We start from the raw sequence: 23,321 nt of genomic DNA on the forward strand, positions 1-23,321 counted from the left end.
CTGCTGCGAGCACAGGTGCCTGCACGGATCACAGAATCACAGAATGGCAGGGGTTGGAAGGGACCTCTGGAGATCATCTAGTCCAACCCCCGTCCAGAGCAGGGTCACCCAGAGCAGGTGGCACAGGAACGCCTCCAGGCGGGTTTGGAATGTCTCCAGAGACGGAGACTCCACCACCTCTCTGGGCAGCCTGTGCCAGGGCTCTGCCACCCTCAGGGTAAAGAAGTTCCTCCTCGTGTGGAGATGGAACTTCCTATGGTGAAGTTTGTGCCTGTTACCTCTTGTCCTGTCCCTGGGCACCACTGAAAAGAGCCTGGCCCCATCCTCCTGACACCCACCCTTTCAGTATTTATAAGTGTTGATAAGATCCCCCCTCAGCCGTCTTTTTTCCAGACTGAAGAGTCCCAAATCCCTCAGCCTTTCTTCACAAGAGAGATGTTCCAGTCCCCTCATCATCTTGGTAGCCCTTTGCTGTCCCCTCTCCAGCAGTTCCCTGTCCTTCTTGAACTGGGGAGCCCAGAACTGGACCCAGTACTCCAGATGCAGCTTCACCAGGGCAGAGCAGAGGGGGAGGATCTGCCGGCCACGCTCTTTTTGATGCACCCCAGGATGCCATTGGCCTTCTTGGCCACAAGGGCACATTGCTGACTTATGGTCATCCTGGACGGCAGAGCTCTGGATTTAAGGCACCTCCTTTAAAATGCTGCCTGTGCATTTTGATCGTGGCGAGCGAGGTTGCGTAGGCTGTTCCCGTTGTGAGAACCATGCGGCTCTGCCCTCGGCCGGAGCTGGCAGCCTGCTTGTGCTGCCCGACATCAGCTGCGCTCCCTCTGGGTCCCGTCTTGGGGCAAAACCTCCCAAACATGTAAAATTCCGCTCATTTCATTGATGGTAGGACTAGAAAACTACTGTAATAACTGCCGATGTCTTGTAAAATCCTGAGGCATGAGTCATACCTGTATTTAGTCCTAATTCAGTTCCGGTTGCAGTGGTTAGGACAGAGCTCATGTCTTATAAAAGCATTTGTTATCAATGTAATCATTTCCAGCAGTGGAGAATCTAACACGTTTTTTCCCATGCAGTGGCAGTAGTTAATTACGTTCAGTGTTGTGATAGATGTACCTCATTTTTCATCTTGTCTGTCCTTGATTTCTAGCAACTGGATCTTTTTTACAGCCTTGCTTGCTAGATTGAAAAAACTACTTTTATTGAATTTCTGTCCCCGCCGTGGGTATTTGTTGGCTGCGACTTAATAACCCTTTAGCCTTCTGCATAACCACCTAGGTAGAATTCTTTACTTCTATGCTCCAAGGTGTGTGGTCTTATCTTTGCTGTTGTTACGGCTTCTGCAGTTTGCAAACAACTCCCTCGTACGGTGAACTGAATCACAGTTTCCCAGTGCCAGCAGCATCAGTGCTTAAAGGCGCTGGGAAGATGCTCTTCAGACACGGGATCCTGTTAGTCCTGCGTCCGCTGAACTGTGCTGCCGGCTCAGGCCGCTGGCTTTCTCCATCAGCTTTTGGTGCAAGTTCAGGCTTCTGAGGATGGAATTCAACATCCACTGAATATGGCTTATTTTTTCAGTTGCTCGATATGTCTGCTTACAGGGAAATGTACTTTGCTTTAATAGACTGAGCTTAGCAGCAGACCTTGATCAGTCTCTTCAATGATCAGCCCTTAACGGTCATTACTGTTTTCTCATCCATGCATTGTCATACAGGCTTTTTTAGTGGAAATGGTTGATTTTCTTTTTGGAATGAATGTAGATATTCACTTAGCAAAGGGCCATGAACAACCCTTATAGGAAACGAACCTGTCTGATGTTCCTTCAACATTTATTATTGCTTTTGAAACGTGTCACCGGCGTGATTTAAAATCATTCAGCGGTACCGTCTGATTTTATATCGCTCGAGTTTTTTCAATTTGTGTGGGCCCGACCGACATGTCTGCTATACCAGTACTACTATAATTATCAACTAAAATTATCGTGCCGGAAAAGATTGATATCTTGACAGGGTCTGGTTTTGACAAGCCACATGTTGGTTGATGTTAATAACAAATTTGAAGAACAGGATATGCCAGGTCCCGTTTCAGCTTCTCTGTCATTTTGCCGGCAGCTGAAATCAGTCGGCGGTGCCTGAGGCTGGCAGGGTGTATCTGACATTCCTAGTGCAAAAGCAGTTTTCTACCGGGTCCCCAGAACTTCTCTGAATCCCAGCACTCGTGAAGAATCCATGCTGTGGAGCCCAGAGCGCTCCTTCACCAGCTTCAGAAATGCCTGGCAGGAGGATGGGCCGGTTAAATTCCTTAAAATGTGTGTCGCGTCGATAATCTCTCTATAGCGTGCTCCCTAGGGTGAATGCACCGGTCAGTGTTTTATTGTGATACCGTATAATTATACCCTCTAAATTTTTTTTCCGAACCTGTATGATACTTTCCCAGTTAAGCCCGAGCCGAGTTGCAGATGCTCCAGCCGGGCCGGTAAAACTGCCGCTGGGGTCACACGTGCTGGGCTTCGTCCCACCTCAGTTTGCAGAAGTACAGCGCCGAGCTCAGCTCATCCTAGAATAAAAGAGTAACAGACATCTTTGATTTCGATTTTTTTTTTTTTATTTCTGTTTTTGTTCCCAGTAGCTGCCAGCAAAAAGGTTTTTTGCGCAGGTGACACAAAGTTAAGGCAAAAGTATTTGGCTCAACTACAGGAGGACTGGTGTCTTCAAAGCTGTGTTTGTGAGAAGGTTCAGGTCTCCGCCTGGACCCCAATATCTTTAGTTTTAAAATAAATGTGAAGGTTCCAGTAAGGCCATTGCAACGCTGAATTTCAGGGTACAATAAGCATGGCAGTTTAACAACCTAGAGCCCTGCTGTAAACCGTAGATTTTAGACTGAATATAAGCTACTCTTTCCCTCTGAAGCTTTTCTGTGTCTGGTCACGTCAGTGTTTCAGTGATCTGTGGAAGAACTGCTCCTGGAAGGCACAGACATGAGGCCCCTCTGATAAGAGCAGTTATCGTCCACCTTCCCTGCTCTCCGGCACGGAGGGGTTTGGTTTACGGCTGCGGTCTCAGAGCCCGCTGGGTGGTTGCTTGCTCTCTGCTTACTTCACTCGATATCTTTTAGTACTAGATAATTCAATTTGAAGGAAAAAAAATTAACAGTAAAGCCAAAACATGTGCGTCTTTTATACAGTGTGGGTTTGGCTCCAGTTACGCGCAGGACCTGATGGGCACTGAGTATTCATCTTTGGAAGATACAGTTCAGTTTTTATTTCTTCTTTTAAGCCTGGGAGCTTTTCTTCCCTAGCAGCACTCTCGTCTCTAAAGGTCCAGCGCCAACCGCGACCGTGAGATGTGGTTTCTGCCTCAGGTGGAGTCAGCCCCGGTACCTCCTTACTTAACGGTACATCCCGAATTAACGCCAGGTTGTTTAGGAACGCGGGTCAGTGTTCTGCGCTCCACTCCTCCCACGGTGCTTGTCGGGAACAAAACCCGAGCGCAGCTTCCCGGGAGAGCAGTGCCGTCCCTGTCCCAGGGACCGTCTCTCCAGGGTTAGAGAGGAGAGCGTTGGGAAGACGCTGAAGGAGCCGAAGGATGTCACGCTGCGCTGCAGCCCCTTTTCCTGTTGCTCTCTTTTATTTTTATTCCTCTTTTCCCCTCCTTTTTTTTACAGAGCAGCCTTGTCTTAATTGCTCGTACAGTAGATGATCCAAAGTACGTTACTTAAAGATCAATGTTCTGAATTGATTTACAAAGCCGCTCTTTAACTTGACATTTTTATGTTTTGCCGCTTATTTTTCTAATTACAGCTGAAAGGAAATTTGAGATAAGTATCATGTAATGAAGGAGCCAAAACCCCAAGGGCAATTGGTTTGATGTTGTATTTTCCATGTGAATTAAACGATTGGCTTTTTTTCTCTAATTAATTAGGGATTTTCGGAGTTGGTAAGGGGTGAAAGCTGTTCCTCTCTGCAGCAGCCTGCCAGCCCGTGTTGTGCTGAACACCATTGTGTAGATATCAAATTAGGTGAACACTAACTCTCAAGTACTTTGAAGTCACGCATCTGAAGCTCCGGCTGTATCTTGCTAGCAGACTGGCAGCTGTAATTAAGAGCCGGGTGCACGGGAGTGACACTTCGTCATGGTGACATGGGCACAATCGTTGGCTGCCTCCATTCCCAACCCCACACGGCCCCTCTGCTGACGTTGGTCTTGAAGCTGGCCAGCAGAACTTGGTCACCCCTGCTCGAGTCTTCTCCTTGTCCGTGGGCTAGCTGGGGCGACTCCAGGGAAACAGCAGTGGGACCACCTGCTGGCTTTTAAAATGCATTTTCCATAATATATTTGTAGAGTAGTGACCCAGCTGGGAGAGCGTGGTTATAGGGCAGCGGGCGTTGCAGGAGCCCTGGGCAGGGAGAAGGCTTTTCTCTTAGTTGCATTCCACTTCCAATCTGGCCAACAACAATCCCCCTTAAGCATCCAAGTGCATTGGCTTTTTTCCCTGGAACATGACCAGGTACTGAGTTTATTTGCTTGCGTTGTTTCCCTTTTTAATTGCCTGTGAATAGTTGTTTGAATCAAGTTGCCTCTTCCCTCTTTTCCCCAGTTCTTCCTCTGCATTTCTAAGTGGGAGTTAATGTGAGACGAGTCACGGCTGGGGATAAATAATACTTGTTCTTTTCCATATAAAATTAACGAGCAAATAGATTTCCTTGTGCAACGTGTGCTCCCTTTTGTCCTTACATGAGGTCTGCGATGCCGGGGTGCTCTTTGGGCGGCGTGCACTGAAGGAGTAGCTGCTGCTGGCCATCAGTTTCCCTTTCCTTGTAAATATAAGTGATGGAGCTGGAGGCTGAGAAACCTCAAGCTTCTTTTTTATTTTTAAGTCTCACACTAAAATGTATCATTTCCACAGCCCGCAAGCTGAAGAAGCTGGGTAACCTGAAGGCACAAGACGATGCTGATGCAGTCAGCTTATCCAGCCCCACAGAGGAGCAAGCTCCCAAGATGGTGATGACGCACATTGATGGGTATGAGTGCCAGCCCATCTTCCTCAACGTCCTGGAGGCCATTGAGCCTGGCGTGGTGTGTGCCGGCCATGACAACAGCCAGCCGGACTCCTTCTCCAACCTGCTGACCAGCCTGAATGAGCTCGGGGAGAGGCAGCTCGTCTACGTGGTCAAATGGGCAAAGGCTTTGCCAGGTGAGGAGGAAAACTAACAAATCCCATCCCTTCCCTGCATGCTCCTAAAGTCCCCTGCTTGCATTGCCTGGGGTGGGTTTCCAAGGAGGTGGTCTGCAGCTCCCGTCCCACCATCGTACAGTTCCTTGGAGAAGCATCTTCACAATATGGCTGGCTGTGTAATATCTCCGTGAAGCAGGCTGCAGCAGCGTCAGGTTTGTCTCCTGTAGCCTGCGTGAAGTGGTGAAAATGGTAAATTCCCCAGGTGAACTGTGCCATCTCATGATGTGAAAGTGAGATGGGGTAAACCGGGCTGAAAGGAGATGAGGCTTGAGAGCTGGGAGACAGCCTTCCTTGTCATTTCTCTGTTCCACAAGCCAATTAATTGTAAAAGAGCAGGAGAGATACAAAATCCCAAAGGGCTTCTTCCTGGCGGTCAGGTTGTCTTTGCGTGGCAGGCTGCTGGAATATATTTATGACGCATTCAGAGTCGTGAGATGGGAGTACATTAGGGTCGGAAAGTTTCCAAACGGTAGGAGATATCGGGTGCTGTAAATGAAAACATCCCGGTGATAGATGTGTTTTATTGAACACGCTCCTTGGTTCTGAGCGTAGAGGCTTCCAGTCTGGAACATGCTGCCTGTTGCATGTCGTAATCCTGCCAACTGAATGAGTGAAATTACAGAAGACCGAGATCATTGGGTGCAGCAGGATCCAGTTCAGCTTCCAGCATCCCTGAGACCGGGGCGTGGGGATGATCCTGAGCTGCCTTCCTCACCCTGGCCCCGTTCCTCAGGAAATGCCGCAGAAAACAGGGATCCTGCTCTTTATGTGCAGGGTGATACGACCAAAGGAGGAATCTGAGGCAAAATAAGTTTGCCACTGTATGCCAAAACCTGGTGACGAATCTATAGTCAGACATTCGACATTCACAGAAATTCAGCATTTCCCCTGGAAGCAGCTTCACCGGTGCTCCAGGAGGGGTGTTATTCTGAATATGCTTAAATGCAGAATAGCCCATTCTCTTTCTTACATTCTTGGGTCAGAAAAAGTTCACCTAGCCTGTGAAACCAGGGGCAAGTCCTGCTTTCTCTTCTGGCTTATCTGCATCAGACATCAAGACTTCTTCAGAAAAGTACACGGAGACACCACCAAACCTGGCCAGCAATCCGGGGGCTGAGGTTTTAAAACTGCGGTAGCGCTAATGGAAAGGGAGAATGCTTTGAAAAAACATCTTTTGTCCTAACAACCCCCTCCTCAAAGGCTTTTGCTCTCCTGCGCTGCGCCGGATCTCCGACCCGCGGTGCTCCCTCACGGCCTGTGCCGGCGCGGCGGTGCCGGCTGCTGCACCGCTGCCTCCTGGGGCCGGCGACGGCATCTGGGCAAAACTAATTCTAATTTTCTTATGTCAGAGCGGTTCCTGCTCTCTGGGCAGGGGATCCGTTTCGGAGGCCAGCTCTCCTGCATGGTGGGATGCTGCCTGGCTGCCTCCCCATCCCTGAGCAACCTGGTCTAATGGGAGATGTCCGTGCCCATGGCAGGGGGGTTGGAACTAGATGATCTTTAAGGTCCCTTCCAACCCTAACGATTCTATGATTCTGTGATCCCACTGGTGCTGGCCTGACCATTAGCATCACTGTGCTCGGGGCGAGAGGCAAAGCCACTTTGTTTTCCCCAGCTTTCTCTCAGCCGTTCCCTACCATGTGCCAACTGTTATTCAACAGTAATAACCACAAATTTGCCACTTAGTCATTCTCCTGATATTTTCCAGGGAAGGAGTAAACAACCGCAGCGCTGTTGCTCTTCTGGTGCCCCGGGTGGTGGTTCCGCAGTCCCTTTGCTCCAGCAGCAGCTCGGCTGCCGCTGCGAGGTGGGTCTCATCCACTGCCGGGTACCCAGGGGCTGCCCTGCCCCGCGCACACCACGGCCACCTCGCTTTTTTGGGTAAACCTTCAGCATCCTACACCGTAGCCAGAGAGTAGTTTTTTGGTTAATAAAGCAGAAGTGTTTTCAGTCCCCGGATCTGCAGGTTGGCTTGGCAGCCTGGCACCCGGCGGGCTCAGGAGAGGGGCGATGCGGGCGAATGCATGCAGGGGGAGAAGTGATGGAAACAAAAGCCAGGCAATTTAAAACAGCGGGATGCAGTAGTTTTTATCAAAACAAACAAGATCTTCGCGCTGTCTGTTGTGAGACTGGAGGCTGTTTAATGAACGCCGTTGCTGGGGAGGTGGGATGGGAGCAGACCGGAGGGCTTGACCGGCCGCTGCAGTGCCGGGGAACAGCCGGCCTCGTCCGGTAGCAGGAACAGAGCCCGGGGCCGACAGCAGTGTCTCAGCCGGGGTTTATGGTGCCAAGAACCAAACCTCGCTCCGCAGGGAGCCCGGCAGCCGGCATCTGCTGCCTGGTCCTCAGCAGGTCAACAGTAAGGGCGGAAATTTTATCCTCTCTTCTCCTTTCCCCATTAATGAAGCACATCTGGCACTTATGGGGCTTAACTAAGCATAAGCAGCCCTGCGTGTCACTTAAGATATACATATCAATGCGAAGAGGCAGAGGTTTTACTTCCCAACGACTGCTGCTGGTGGGAGGAGGGGGAACTTGCACCTGTAAGAGAGGGACCCTCAGCCTGGTAATACTGGCAATAGATTAGTATTAGTTAATAGGTGATTATTAACCTCGCGTCCTGCATTGACCGTCACCTGTACACCAAGAGTGACGAATAAGCAGCAAGGTGTTCCTGCACTTCTTCCGGTGAGGTTTCGGTGGTGTCCTAGAAACAAGACTGCACCAGGCAGGAGCATTTCTGAATCCCGAGTTCCCGCAGCAGCAATATCTGTCCAGTGGAGAGAATGTAATGTATGGCCCTTTGGACCCTATGCAATTGAAATTCTGCACAGGAGAAGGCAGAATCAAACTGTGGTTTCCCTGGAAAGGAAAGATTGAATAACCGCAGCTTGCCAAGAAAGCTGCTGAAACACAGAATTAAAAGATCTCATTAAATCCATAAAACCTGTCCACTGCAGGGTAACTGAAAAGAGTACATATTTTTCCTTTTCCATGTATATAAATTCAGTGAAGGTGTTAAAATTAATTTAGATCAGCACTCGAGGGCATTATTTTAAAGATCTGTTTTAACTGGCAGCAAATGAAGAGTCTTGTTCATTCCCAAAGCTGTTCGGAAATCAGTCTATAAAAAAATGACTGGACTGCGAGCGTTTGGGAATGGCGGCTTCCCGGCAGAGCAGGGGAAGGGCCAGGGCTGCTGCGGGTCTGCTGCCAGCGAGGCAGATGTGCAGCTCGGTGCACCCGGGATCAGGTGAAATACCCCACCTGGGATCACGGGACATGGATCCATTTATTAGAGCTGGTGCAAAATCTCTGCGTGCTTGCCGTTGGTTGGGGCGTTAGGGGTATTCCAGGCCATTGCTTGCTTTTCTTTTCCAAATCTACTGCCTTACACTATATTTACTCCCCCTTTAAGTATAAGGATACAATTAATTGTGCACCTTTTTCCATTCCCCAGGCAATAGAATTCCCAGATAGAAACCGAGTACTTGTTCACCTTAGAAATGTTTTTCTAAGTTTTACCCTAGTTTATGGTAACACGGGAGGTGTTCAGCTGCTGATCTCTTAGGAAGATACCATTCTGGTACAGCAGTGTCTCAAGAGAGAAGATAGAGCATTTATTTCCAAACTACGCTGCTTTAAGATTATTCACAAGAAAAAGGTTGTGCACTGGTCTTCTCCAAGTCACCAGTAAATTTAATTTTACTTTCGCTGTGATTTCTTCCTGTAGAAGGTGACTTTATTTGTGTCTCTTCAGACTACGCCAGTACTAAAAATCTAACAATATATTGTGGCATTAAGTTTGTATTTATTTTCTTTTACAATGATTTTGGCCATTTTGAAGGACATGGACCTGTTGGAACGGGTCCAGAGGAGGCCACGAAGATGATCCGAGGGCTGGAGAACCTCTCCTATGAGGACCGGCTGAGAGAGTTGGGGTTGTTCAGCCTGGAGAAGAGAAGGCTCCGGGGAGACCTTAGAGCCCCTGCCAGAACCTAAAGGGGCTCCAGCAGAGATGGGGAGGGGCTGTTTGCAAGGGCATGTAGCAACAGGACGAGGGGCAATGGCTTTAAACTAGAGCAGGGCAGGTTTAGATCAGACATCAGGAAGTTCTTTACACTGAGGGTGGTGAGACACTGGCCCAGGTTGCCCAGAGAGGGGGTGGAGGCCCCATCCCTGGAGACATTCAAGGCCAGGCTGGATGAGGCTCTGAGCAACCTGCTCTAGTTGAAGATGTCCCTGCTCCCTGCAGGGGGGTTGGACTAGATGGCCTTTAGAGGTCCCTTCCAACCCAACTCATTCTATGATTCCGTGATTCTATACATCATCTCAGATGGCTGGAGGGAGGAGGTTTCCGTGAAATGATAGGTATCTGGTTTCTGAAAACCAGTTTTGTTTGAAGGCATTTCAGCTCAGAAACTGGAAGCGGTGATTCCTTTTAGAAAAAGTTGGCCACTGTCTTTCTAGAACTTGTTTTTGTGGACAAGCAGAAAGCAAACCGTAAGCCCTGTAACAACAAAAGTGTTGTGTTCAAATATCTTTCCTTAAACAGTGATAAAGCTTGCACAAATATTTTTTTTTCAGTGAACGTAATTAACAGGGCAATGAACAAGTGCACCAAAATCCTTCTCATAGCAAAGATTAGGTGCAACAAATGCTTTCATAGATGCGTTAAAAAGCTGATACTGGGTAGCTAAGGGAAAGCCGGTCCTAGATGAGAACTGCCGAGGTGGCTTTGGCGCTGGTTTGCCTGGGCACAGGCAGTGCTTGCAGCACCACGACAGGGTGAGCAGGATGAGGAGGTTCTGCCATGGATATTGGTGTCTCCAGCAGCCTTGTCCTGTTGATGCTGAACCCAGCAACAGGGGGATGGATGCCTTGTGAGAATTAGGGTTAATTTTCACAGAGTTGGCTGTTCATGGGTATGTTTTCTGTTCCGAGTCACCTACAGGGTATAGGTTTCCTCTTTGGTAGTAGGTTTTATGGGCCTCGCTCACAGAATATGGGCAATGAGGGAAGCCAAACACCAGAGACCTCTGGTTTGGCTTCCTCCTCCCCCACCTCATCCTCTCCATCACGCCTTGGTTTGCCGTTCATTTCTGGCTCTACAGCACCTCCTGGGCCCAACTTCTTATTATGCCATTCTTGCATCTTTTTTGAGGACGGAGCATCTGCTGTCATAAATACATTTGTATTTGCAGGATTTTCTTGTCTATGTGGTGAAGAGCATTGTGGCTGCCCCATCCCTGGAGGGGTTCAAGGCCAGGCTGGACGGGGCTTGGAGCAGCCTGGTCTGGTGGCAGGTGTCCCTGCCCAGGGCAGGGGGGTTGGATCTGGATGATCTTTAAGGTCCCTTCCAACCCGAACCATTCTATGATTGTATGTTTCCATGATCTTTCCCGGGGAGCTCCTTCGCCCGAGCACGCTGGGGTGTGTGTCCTCACTTTGCTGTTGGGAGGGCTGCGCTGAGCCTTCTTCAGAGCTTCCTTCAAGCTTCAGAAGACATTTTGATCCTTTGTGTTCGGTTTGATCTACTGTTTCATGTTTGCCCTTTTTTGTAATAGAGCGTGTTGTGCTAATTCTCTCTGAGGACCAGATACGTTTTTCCTTCAAAGAGCAATTTAAAAAGGAAAACCCAACTCTATGGACTTGGGGTGGGACGAATGTGCAGCAGACTGACGAAACGTTAATCCTCATCGCTTGGTGCCAGTGTGGGAGTGTTCCCTGCACCATCTCGCTGGCTGCTCATCACAAAGTCTCAACTATAGGGGCCAGCAGCGTGGCTCCTTTTCAACTCAAGTTTTCCCAATCTTTTTAGAAAATCTAGGCAAGAGAAAAGAACAGTGGTAATTATGGAGCAGGAGGAAATTCAAGGAAGCAGTCACTGTTGAATGGCTTAGGTTTTACCAGGTGGTGAATTCGTCTCTGACTGTATTTACTGGATAAATAGAACGGTTTTTTATAGCATATGGGATTGTAATTAAATATGAATATCTAAGTTAGACATGTCCTGGAGGTGAGTATGACTGATTTTATGAAGTCCTTGTGTTGCCCAGATGCGTTGTCTGGACTCGTGAGCTGTTAACGAGTTTCACTCTCGCTGGCAGAAGGTCCATGTTCAGCCAGTAGCTGAGAGCCCTCCGGATGGAACTCACCTATTCAGGTGTGGTAGGACACTACTTGCACCCAAGCTTCAGGGTTTTTTTTAATCCGGGGACATGAAAACTGAAAGGAACATGTACAAACGTAAAGCAAGTTTAGTCAACAGTAAAACACGACTTGTGCTCATTTGCAGTTGACAGCTTCCCAGGCAAGAGACAGATGCTTGCCTCAATGGATTATAATTATACACTGGAGGTGTTATAATTGCTTTAATATTTGATTGAAATAACATATGATTTTCTTGAAACCAGATTACATTTGACTATTTACAAGTATCTGGAAAAAAGTACAGTGTTGGAGGTGATGTTTGTGCGCGTGTTGTAAACATGCCTGTGATTTAGTTGTGAACCACCATCTGGAAATACCAGTTTGAATTTAATTGTTATTTTTGTTTGGCTTGCGATGCAGCAGAGGTTTTCATACTCATTTTCATAGTCATTAGATAAATGCATTGTGTATTTGAGGGGAGAAACCACAGTCTGTTAACCATGTGATAAGCCCTTTGGGATTACTTGCTGGCTCTGAACATTATGCATTAAAATCCACTTACTTAAATTTGGTGAAGTCCTAATGGGTTGAAAATAAAGGCAGTTTTTTGACTTATTTCCTCAAGTGCCAGAATTGCACCAAAGGAGGTAATTGGTTAATGAGGGCTCGTTTCTGCCTCAGTGCCTGGAGAATGTGATACGGTTAATTGTATTGCTGCTGGGGCTCCCGCTCCCCTTCGGCTGATTTATTTCTGTTAGCAGAGCAAAGCAAACAAATCCTCGTCGGCTCTTTATTTCACTCACTTTTGACGTACCGTCTCCCATGGTAATGGTGAACGTTTTGGAGTGGAGGCTTTGGGGGTTACGCCGCGACTGCGGAGCGTATGGCACAGTAAGGCTCGGTCGGTTTGGGTGTCTAATTAGTGCCGGTAATGAGGGCTGTGGCAGGGCAAGCCTGGTGCGGGGGGAGCTGGACCAGCTCAGCACCCCTGCTGGGACCTGTTATCCTGCAGGACTTCAGGAGGTCACTGAGTCTCATCCTGCTCTATCTTTTTTGTCCAATCTGTTGCAGAATGAGGCTTGTTCACCTCACTGCAAAGCCTTCAAACACAATTTGCGAAGAACTTTGAGACTCTTAGGGGGAAGATGTCATTTATTACCACTTGTCAATGCCTTCCTTTAAATTGCTTTGCTGCTTGGCTTTTTCTTTATTCCTTCCTTGCATTTGGGGATCCCCTCTTCCCCCTTCCAGTTTAGTGCTTTGGCTGTTCCCAGTTGCCCATCAGGCGTGAGCATCTTGCTGCTGACACGACGGTTGTGCGTGCATCCTGGGACGAGCTGAGGTTAGGCTGTGGAACACCTTGTCATAACAGGAGCCCTGCGGGAGAGCCGGAGCCTGCACGAAAACAGTCCTGCTACCCGCAGAAAGCCAACATTAATTTGCAACATCCCTCTCTTTTTTTTTTTTTTAAATAGGATTTCGCAACCTGCATGTGGATGACCAGATGTCAATAATCCAGTACTCTTGGATGGGCCTTATGGTTTTTGCTATGGGTTGGAGATCTTTCACCAACGTCAATTCCAGGATGCTTTACTTTGCTCCAGATTTGGTCTTCAATGAGTAAGTGCGAAATAACAACAACCTAATAGTGTGCTTTGTCTGGGTCAGATTAGGTGAGAAATGAGAAGAAGACAAGGAATGTCCTTTCCAGTGCGCTTATGAAATGTACAGCTTGAGTAATCGTACTTTCAGAGCTGGCCAACAAAACATAGGAGGGCCCTGCTTTTCCCCTCTAATTGCTCTGCAGTGATCTCCAGGAGCAATAAGGAGAGTTGCAATGTCGCTCCTGGTCCTTCTTCCCTTTCCCTCAACCTTGCCTTTGGTTCGACTTCCATCAGGGCAGCAGCAAGTGCTGGTGCAGGGTGCGAAGGGCCGGTCCGTACAGACCTGCCTTTTTTCCGAGGGATTTGAGCTCCTGTTTTCATCTTGGTTGGTCAGCCGGAGTGAGTAGAAACAGAAGCAAACGTATATTGTTAAGTTCCTGATGGGTTCTCTCTGGTGTAGCATCAGCTCAGAGTTGGGGAGGGTTTGTTGACGCTAAGGTAGAAGAGCTTAAAAACAGTAAGTACAGCAGAAAGCAAAAGCACACCTTCTCTCTGAGAGCTCCAAGCTCAGCTTCGCATCTCTTGCAGGTGGCCTATTTGGTGAATCATTGCAGTCGTTTTTCAGGGAGGCAGAGACTCAGACAAACCCTGTAGATCCCAGGTAGTCATCTAGTTCCAGACAAAGAGGATTAGACATGGGCATTTTGGAAAACGTTCCTCTCCCGCAGGCGGTCCTATTGCTGCCAGCATCCCCCGAGACAGAGCTCAGGTTCTTGGCGGCGGGGATGTGCCAGGCAAGGCTGGGATTGCTGGGTTGGGCAGAGTGCGTCCTCCCCCCCATCAACGCTTTGGTCTCCTTGCCCTGCCAGGTATCGGATGCACAAATCCAGAATGTACAGCCAATGTGTCAGGATGCGACACCTCTCTCAGGAGTTCGGGTGGCTTCAGATCACACCCCAGGAGTTTCTCTGTATGAAGGCTCTACTCTTCTTCAGTATTAGTAAGTACTCACATCCTTTCTTCAACGGATCTCCACTTGCCATACGCTGTATCACCCTAGAGGGATCTGGTGCTTTCCCTGGGCATGTGCACGTACTCATACTTCCCAAGGGATGGCTTTGGATGTTCTCCTCTCTGCTTCAAGCTGAGCTGCTCAGAGACAATGAGCTGCCAAGCATAAGGGTGCCACCACCCAGCTGCCCTGCAGCGAGCCCATCCCACCTATGGACAGTGCAGCGTTTCTCCATTTAGCTCCTGCAGGACGTTGCTCCTCAGCCTACCTGCTGTCATCATGGGGACCTCTGAGCATCAGCTGCTGAGCAGGAGAATAGCACTGCAGTTTGTTACCTTGCCTCTCTTTTTTAATGAGCGCTCAACAAGGGTCCTTGGGTTAGCAGTAGCCCAGCAAGCTGATCGGAGTGAGGGCCATAGCAGAAGCAATGCTGGTGGGCAGATCTTCCCTCTTAGGTCTGCCCTGACCACTTCTCCAGCCTTCCTCTTGCTCTTTTATTCTCTCCACTCTCTGGGCAACTCTTACTGTTTCCTTCCCTTGTTCCATCCAGTTCCAGTGGATGGCCTGAAGAACCAGAAGCTGTTCGATGAACTTCGAATGAATTATATTAAGGAACTTGACCGTATCATCGCTTGCAAGAGGAAGAACCCTACCTCCTGCTCTCGGCGATTTTACCAGCTCACCAAAGTCCTGGACTCCGTGCATCCTGTAAGAGAGGACAGTGAAATGTCCATCTATACACATAAGAAAGGATATAAGAAAGAAACTTTTTACAGTGAGAATGATCGTTCACTGGAACAACCTCCCCAGGGTCGTGGTAGTCCCCATCACTGGAGGTTTTCAAGATGTGATAGGACAGGGCATTAGATAGTCTCATCCAGGATCCCTTTCCCAGTGAAGGTTGGACCCGGTGACCTTTTGAGATCCCTTCCAACCTGGGCTGTTGTGGCTTGTCTTTTAACTCTTGTAAAACCTTCGCAGGGACAGCATTGCAGCGTGCTGCCAGATTAAGCGACAGAGGAAAGCCAGCCGCTAACTCTACTGAGGGAGTGGAAGTTACCTGTGTCCGTCACTCCCTGCCATAACCGCTCTTGTGCTTGGGTTTATGGGCTTCCTTTTTTAGCAAAGAAAAGCTCTTAGTAGACAATACTTTTCCACCGTCAGCCTAGCAGAATAGCTCAAAATCTCAGCGCCCCCAGTGAATCTTCTCTGCTTACAGCAGAGATAAAAAATTCTCTGTTTGTGACTTGAAGTGGTACTGGTGAAAGGTGAGATAGATCCTTCCTCCTTCCTGGGGCTCAGCTCCATGCCCATGGAGTTATATGTCTAGAAGCAAGAAGTAATTCTTAATAAGTGAAGTCAGCAGCATCTGCACACAGTAAGACAGTTTCTGCAGGAGTAAGAAAGTGCCATTTTTATACATTCCCGTTTTGGTGGGACTCGGTAGTGTCTGAGTGTGAAGGGCCGTGGCAAGATAATACAACACGCTCCCAGACTGGGTAGTTCCCTTGCTCGTGCTCGGGATGCGTTCCTGCCGTCTGATAACTGCCAGCAAGGCAGTGATGGCCAGAGGGCAAAGCAGGTCCCACCGCGGCAAGGCCAGCCCTGGCCTGCTGTGCCTGCGAACGTCTGCTCGGTGTCTTCCCAGGGAAATCACTGACCAGGGGCTTCTTGCTTAACAAACTTCCTTCCTTTCCCAGATTGCCAAGGATCTGCATCAGTTTACATTTGACCTTTTAATTAAGGCACATATGGTGAGCGTGGACTACCCTGAAATGATGGCCGAGATCATCTCTGTGCAGGTTCCCAAGATCCTGTCTGGAAAAGTCAAGCCTATCTACTTCCACGCACAGTGATCTTCCAGAGGGACCTCCCAGTTCTGCCACCCCCATTTCAGCCATCTCCTGCCTGTTATTTCTGCACTACTGTACTGCAGTGCCTTGGGGAATCCCCTCTGCAGCGGCCGAGAAGACGGACAGTAGCAAACAACTACCTGCTGGGATTCCTGAGATTCCTATTTTTCCCGAGGTACCTCTGAACTGAACTACCTGCCACAACTTCTGCCTAGATTTGGCTGGCTCGCTGTGCTGGGACAGGGGACTGTGGCACGGTGGCGGCGGCACTGTGTCTACGCTCTCTCATTCGTGTGTTTTCTGCAGTGACTTTTAGTGGCCCGGGCCACGGGAGATTGGGAGAAATGCCAGCAGTTGTTGGATTTGGTTGTTGTTTTGGTTTTTTTTTTTAAAAAACGGAACAAGACAAGAAGCAGGTTGAATCTATAAGTTTGAGCGTGGGTTACGTTACTGGCTTCCTTTGGGACTTTCTATTTGCATTATGGTGCTGGGAAGCAGACGAGTGAAAACATTGCAGTAGAGAAACAGCGAAGAGTTGCGGGAAGAGATGAACTTGCAGCCTGATGAATTTACAGGACCTGCTGCTGGGTCAGAAAGGTGCCGTGCAGCTGTTGTGGGGTCTGCCCCGGCCAGCACGCCGCTGCCGTGTGCCGTCCTGCAGCATTAGTATTAGCTGATGGAGTGTTACGGGGTTGTCAGCGAAAGGGCTGGAGGGGAAAGTGACCTTCAGAAATCCCCAGAGGTGGCAGATGGCTACTGTTTTCCATCTGGGATGTTTTTCCTGCAGCCGGTCAAGCTGGATCTCGGTCTGCCCCATGGACACCCGGGCGCTCAGCAGTCACATTCCCGTCCTTGACAGCTGCTGCTCCTCCGACACAGCAGTACCCACCTCCGCAAGTGCCTGATGTCCTCAGACCTCACGCTCTCCCCTCCTCCTGTGGGCACCCGAAGCCCCCTGCCCAGTCCCTCACCAGCTCTGCTCCCGCTGGGTGTCCCCAGACCCCAGGTTTCCACCTACACTACTTATTCCCCATCTGTCCCAACTCTTCTTGCTGATGCCAGCAGACGAGCATCCCAGGAGCAAAACAGCGGGGCCGGGATCTGCGGGACCTGCGAGGCCGCGGGACTGTTGTCCCAAAGCGGGGTCGTTTACCCGGTGTGCGAGACACCAATGTCCACAGGGCTCCGGCTGTTAATCCTCTCCTTTGGGAGGTGGCTGTGGTGACTGCCTGGTGCTGCCATGGCGCTGCGGGGGGTTGTAAAGGAAACGCCAAAGAGACCTTCTGCCCTTCCAAGCAGCGTGCACGGCTCCTGCTAATTGCAGTGGTTGATTGCAGCCTGGGGGGACACTGTCCCACACGCACCGCCTGTCCCCAGCAGCTCTGGGCGGCATGGTGGTGGCACAGGTGGCATGATGGTGGCACGGCCACGTGGCTGACGCAGGACAGGCTGCAGCTCTGCCCTGAGGATGGATAAATGTGCCCTGGCTAACGGGGGCATTCGGTCCACAGTCGGCAAACAGCAGTGGTTGGTGGGTCTGCAGCTGCTGGTGGCTCCCAGCAGTCAGGAACATCTGGGAAAAGCAGGTTGTTTTTTCAGGCATAAGCATTGGCTTGATTCTGTTTCATACCTCAAGTTCAGAAGGAAACGCAGGCCCACGCAACACCCTTATTCAGATTTATTTGCTGGGCTCTGCTTCCCACAAAGTGGCCAAGCCTGGGTTCCCCGCGGTATTTCAGTTTCCCCCTTCCCGCACAGCCATGAGCCCACCGAAACCTGCTGGGCAGACCTGGCCGGGGGTTGTTGGCAAGCACGGCACGTACAGGCTTTTGCCAGGATCATACTTCTCATGGGGGGGTTGCAACGTGGTCTGGCTTTACCGACAGACGTCAACAAGGGCTCCTTGTGCCGGCAAACAGCAAGTGTGTGGTTCATTGGCGGGCAGTGGATTTGCCATTGCGGTATGGAGCTGGTGGCGGAGCGGTGCCCACCTGGGGCTCGGTGCCCACCCGAGGGCGCTGGGGTGGTCCCTGGCACGGAGCCGCCACAAGCGCGAAGCAAACGCCGGAGCCTGGAGAGGTGAAGCTGATCAGACACGTGCATCACGTCGCGCCGCGTTCCCCCCCTGCGTAATGCCAGCTACTCGTGTCTTGTCAGATGGCTTTAAAAGCGAAGGGCATGAGGTTCAGGCCAATCGATTGCCACGTACGTGCCGTGCAGAAAACAGTGCTAATGCTTCTGCTGCTTGGACCGTTCGCAAGCTGAGCATCGCCGTCGGCTCCTCAGGCAAATGCCCTCATGCTACGTCTGGGTTCTTTGCAAACTCTCAGTAAGAACAAACATTTAATTTTCCTGATACTTTTCAGTCATGCTGTCGAATTTTCATTAAGGGAAGGAGTAGGGAGAAAAAAACCCAACCCTATGGAAGGGGAGGATCTCTCTTTACAGTTATTTGTGATGAGTTTTCCTGCCCTGCTAGATATGTCTCTGATCATGCTCTTCCTCCTGAAATCCCTTAATGTAGGCGGCAACAGAATCCGTAGGTAACCTTCCTGAATGCCAGCCAACAGGATGATGTTCTCAATAGCTTTTCCTGTTTTAGAGCGCTGCAAGCGTTTTAAGTGTAGATATGATCTACTAATATTTTGCAAATGAACCAGCAAAAAGATCCTGCTGGTGCGTTCTTCTCTTCTTGAACATTTTCTGGCCGTTAGCAGAAGAATACAATGAACTACGGGGTTGGTAATGCCCTGGTCTCTGTCATCAGCAGAAGGATGTTTATGAGCAATCTGAATAGCTCCTTTGGAGAGCTTTATATTTTGCACAAGCTCATGTCAGTAAAGTTTTTATTCATTAATAAGATCGGAGGTCTCCTGATGGGTACTTTTCTGCTGGGAGATTGGGAAGAAATCAGACTTCATAGGGATTTGCATACACTGATTTGCTGGTGGACGCATAGCGCGGATGAAAAATGGTTTAGAAGGGGATAGTGTTTGTGTGTCATCTGCCAGACGCGTGTAACGCACGTGTGGGCAGCCTCTCCAGCCGCGCAGGCTTTAAGGATGGAGCAGGAGATCAGATGAGGTACCCCCGAGTCGGGCCGCCTTCGGCACCCGGTCCCCCAGAGCCCCCGTGGAGTTGTGTTCCCTCTCTCTTCAGCACCAAAGTAAGCTTCGGCAACTTTTTTATTCAAAAGTTGACTTTTTATGATATTATTAGAGGGATGACCGGAGGATATGGGAACCCAGATCAGTAGCACCTGCGTGTGTATTTGCTGGGGGGGGGGAGTTAACACTGTTTCTTTGTTTATTTTCATGGGCTGCTGCAGGAACTGGGGAAAAAAGAGGTTTAAAAAATACCAAAGTCCAGATACTGCCATATATCTTTGTACTTTGTGGTTTTTCTGTGCGTTTTCTTGTCTACTTTTGCTTTAATAAAGCAAAGAGAATTTCACCATCGTGTGGAAGCCGTCCCTGAGGCTTCCCTCGGGATGGCCAAGTCCCGGGAGAGGGGACCCCCTTGGTGTCGCTGACTCGCACATCCAGGGAGCAAACCACGTCAGCGTCCCCCGGTGGTTTCACTGGCTCTGCTCTGGTTTGTCTGGGAAGTGCCTGGGCTTTTGTGCTGGCTTAATCCGGGTCGTGGCTCAGCCCGTCAGCTCCCGCTGAAGGCAGCAGGTGGAAGGCAAGGAACACACACGTTGGTATCATCCCGGGAGCAGCATTGTTGCATGGAAGGGAACAATTCCATGAGATAAAGGGTGTGAGATGAGGTTGCCTTTAGTTAGCACAGGAGGAACTCTTCCTCGGTCCTGTGTAATGCCAGAAGACGTGAGCCAGATGACGCGGTGCAGTTGCGTGCCTGGGTGGGCAGCGTTCTTGAGCCAGCGGACCACAGATCTTCTCCTGCTTTTTCCCACCTTTGCCCAGCAGGCTCCCACCAGCACCATCCGTGGTCAACAGGGAGCTTCGCTTAGCAAGAGTAAGAGCTTGGGTAGCGGCTCTCCACTTGGCGAGACTTTGTGACCATTCCTGGAGAGCCCGGCAGCATCCGAACGCTGTTCCCAGAGAAGTCAAAAGGCCCTTTGCGCTTGGCTTCAGGGAGAACGGAGTTAAGCCATGAGCATCGCACGCCGTGCACGGCAAGGCAGATACGGAGGGAGTCAGCCCTGCGGAGGGAAGGTGGGACGCTCACCGCCTTCGCCACCACATGCTGGTTTCACAGTTGTCGCTCCGGGTGATGCCTGAGAGGTCATTGCCGTGGTCCGTAGGGATGCTGAGGTGGTACCCGAGGTGTCACCTGCCTTCTCCAGCAGTGCCACTGGGAAGAGCTGGCCTTCCTTGCAGGGTCCCCTGCCAACGCAGGCTGTCCCTGCAGCTCCCTGCCGCTGTCACTCCACTTACTGATCTCTCTCCCTTGATGTTTCAATAACGTTATATATGTTAAACATATATATATATATATTAAAAAAAAGGCATGCGCCATTTTATATTGCTAAAGATACCTATTTAATATAATGCTTTAAGAGAGTTTTCTTTTCTGATTGCAACCAAATCTTCAGGAGGTGAGTTAGTATGTGCCGATATTAATGGAAACTTCTAATTTAATAATTTTTTCTGGTGTCGGTATCTGCTTCTCCGGCTTTAGACAGGGATAGTATTTGCACTTGGGGGACAACAGAGTGTCCTTTTATTTCTGCCCTCTCTGACTGCACAAAGTGTCCTTGCACTTTAGGGCAGAATCCTGGAATTAGAGAGCGGTAGCTGTTTTCTAGCTGTTTCAAAGCAGACTTTTAGAGGCACGGACATCCTTTCTTGTACCGTAACGACTGTCTCTGCGCCGTCACGTCCTGGTGCCTGCTCTCAGACGACAGAGTACCTGGGAACCGGTGGCCACGCGAGGTGTCCGTGTGGCAGGGGGACAGGCGGCGGTTATGGAAATCTGCGTCGGGCTCCAGGGGTTGCTCCAGCCTGTTCCCAGGGTGGGGGCCGGCGTGGGGCTGGGGGAGACGGGCGCAGGCTGCAGCCCTCCCGCACCCGCCTTGGCTCGCTCGTCTGCTCCCAGGCGGCACGGAGGGACTTTTGCTCGTCCCCTTTTCGAACGGCGGGGGAACCTGCTCTTGTGAGTCAAAAAGTAAATATCTGCGCCACACGTAAAACCACAGCAAGTTTCTAATAAGCTGCTCTCTGTGCCGGGTATTTTGTGTTCTGTGGCAATTTAATGCTGTTTTTATTTGTTAACATGTTTCTGTAATAAAAAGAGTTCTCTATTCTATCTCTATCTATCTCTATCTTATCTATCTCTATCTCTGAAATATATTCTATTTTCTTCGTAATAAGCCAAAAAGCTCATTGCTGGTGCCTTTTTGCCTGGGGAGGACTCCCAGCCCACAGCTATATTCATGAAAGCATCAAAGCGTAATGTCTCTGCAAGCGCTCGTTTCGCCGTGGCCGGGTAAAGTCATGAAGGAAACACCGCAGGATTACCGGAAGGAAAAGAACCCAGTGGCCTACAGAACGGGCGGAAAGACTTTCAGGTACCACGAGGTGGTTATTTCCCTAGGCCTAGTTCCAAGGCGAGCGGTTCCAAGGCGAGGGCTAAAGCTTTCAGCTTCTTACGCCCCACGTGGAAAAAGCCTTTGCCCCGTCCCAGCGGGACTTTGCGGCTGCGTTGCGAGCCTTTGTCCTTTGCGAGGTGTGCAAGGCGGTCGAAGCCTACTCCCGTCATTTTCTTACGGTTGCAATTGTATTGCAGTTGCGAGACTGTGGTCTTTTTTCAGTCACCTTTCAGAAGCGGCAGTATTTTGCCTAAATTAATAGCATCTGAGGCCAAATTCCGCTTCTAGAGAAGGACGTTAGTTGGATTGTTGCCACTCCTCTTTTTTTTTTTTTCTTTTTTTTTTTTTTTTTAATTAAATTGGAACTGATTACATTGAATAAGGAAAATCAAGGCCTACAATGTTACGATGTCATCCGGACTGGAGAGCAGTGACATCCGCTGCATTGGCCGGTGAGATGCGGTGGGGGATGGCCAGGAGATGACCATCACTCAGAAGTCACTTTATGGGACTGAAGGACATTTATTCTCGTAACCAAAAAAGAGGAGCCTGTCTGGCATCCAGGCTGCAGACAAAACCAATTACACTGCGCTAGGGGAAATTAAAATACTTACTTTTTGACTGTTTTAGTCCATGCTTGGGTCCCACGCAAGCCCTCAGCCTGTGCTGTGCCACAGGGCAGACCTTCATGCTTGGTGTTCAGCTCTTTTTGTAATCTTAAAAATCTGTTGTTGTTCTAAGTACAATAAAGGCAAAAAAAAAAAAAAAAAAAATCTCGTTTGTTGGAACACTGCTCAATGTGCGTATTTGGCTTTCGTTTCAGTTGTGTGCATGAAAAAACGTTATCCGGTGTGACGAACGTTAGCTATTGAAGATGCCAGGAATAAGTGGGTCATTTTTCAGTGGACGAGGCTGTATGTTGGATCATTCATAGGCCATTTTTCACAGTCAGAGTTTGCTATTAATCACGTCTGAACTGTTAATTCATTTACACATCAATTGACTAATCCTTTCACATATGCCTCTTTGGGTCTTTTAAATTGAATTTCATTTGATTAATGTATTTCTCAAAGCAAGGAGCTAATAAAGGCCAGTGTCCTCCTCCTTTTGTTGTTGTTTTCAGTATCTTTATGAGCAGTTGTAAATCCATCCCGCTGGAACGTCTTTATAAAATTGACCTGTGCTCCCCGAGTAATAAAAAAGACTGCTTATCAGCCCACTTTTTAATTCAAGGTACAGATGTGAATACTGCACAGGGTCAAGATTTTATTCACTGTGAGACAAACTAAAGAGCTCGGGGAAAAAAAATAAAATAATACCTCATCAGGCCACAAATAGCTGGCAATGTCTAGTGTGTAATTGCACAGCGGCAGTACATGTACCAATACCCCGCAAGCTGAAAGCGCAATGTACTGAGCAGTACAAAAAGCCTTGCCCATGTGGAGCAGTGTCATTCTTAGTCATCTACAGAGAATCTGGTCCCATCCCTCTGTTTGAATCACCGTGAAAAATGAATGTGTTATTTTCAAAATTCACCCTTAATCGACACTGAAAAATCCGCCGCTGTTCATGGACTGCGGTGCCGTCTCAGATACCTGTGTCCGCGTGTTAGCCCCAGTGTCCCTCCTCAAACTTGGCCACCAACGTCCCCCGGGACATCCAGGAGCCGCCAGTCCAACACGTGCTGGGGTGACGGACCCAGTCCTTCACGTGGCTACGCATCTCCCGGTCTTACGCCGGCCTCTGTCCTCTTAATGGGCTCCAGCCTCCTGTGGCTCGCACAGTATTTGCCTGCTTGGGAACAGTAAGGAAATTAGTCTGAGTGTCTGCAGAGGTTTGGGTCTGGCCAAAAGGGCGACTTCACATCAGCTGAACTAGTTTTGCTCTGTTACGCTCCAGCC

At 49.4% G+C, this 23,321-nt stretch overlaps 1 protein-coding gene across 1 annotated transcript in view; it reads left to right on the top strand.

The window, feature by feature from the left end:
- AR (androgen receptor) overlaps positions 1 to 22,170 on the top strand; it is a 65,513-nt gene extending 43,343 nt beyond the window's left edge. Inside the window, exons 4-8 of the mRNA XM_054215298.1 lie at positions 4,912 to 5,199; positions 12,870 to 13,014; positions 13,868 to 13,998; positions 14,561 to 14,718; positions 15,711 to 22,170. Of these exons, the coding sequence (XP_054071273.1) occupies positions 4,912 to 5,199; positions 12,870 to 13,014; positions 13,868 to 13,998; positions 14,561 to 14,718; positions 15,711 to 15,866 (878 nt within the window). The 3' untranslated portion in view covers positions 15,867 to 22,170. The remainder of the gene's footprint in view (positions 1 to 4,911; positions 5,200 to 12,869; positions 13,015 to 13,867; positions 13,999 to 14,560; positions 14,719 to 15,710) is intronic.
- The last annotated feature ends 1,151 nt before the right edge of the window (positions 22,171 to 23,321 follow it).

The sequence above is a fragment of the Rissa tridactyla genome, chromosome 9 (genome assembly GCF_028500815.1).
Source record: "Rissa tridactyla isolate bRisTri1 chromosome 9, bRisTri1.patW.cur.20221130, whole genome shotgun sequence".
NCBI lineage: Eukaryota > Metazoa > Chordata > Aves > Charadriiformes > Laridae > Rissa > Rissa tridactyla.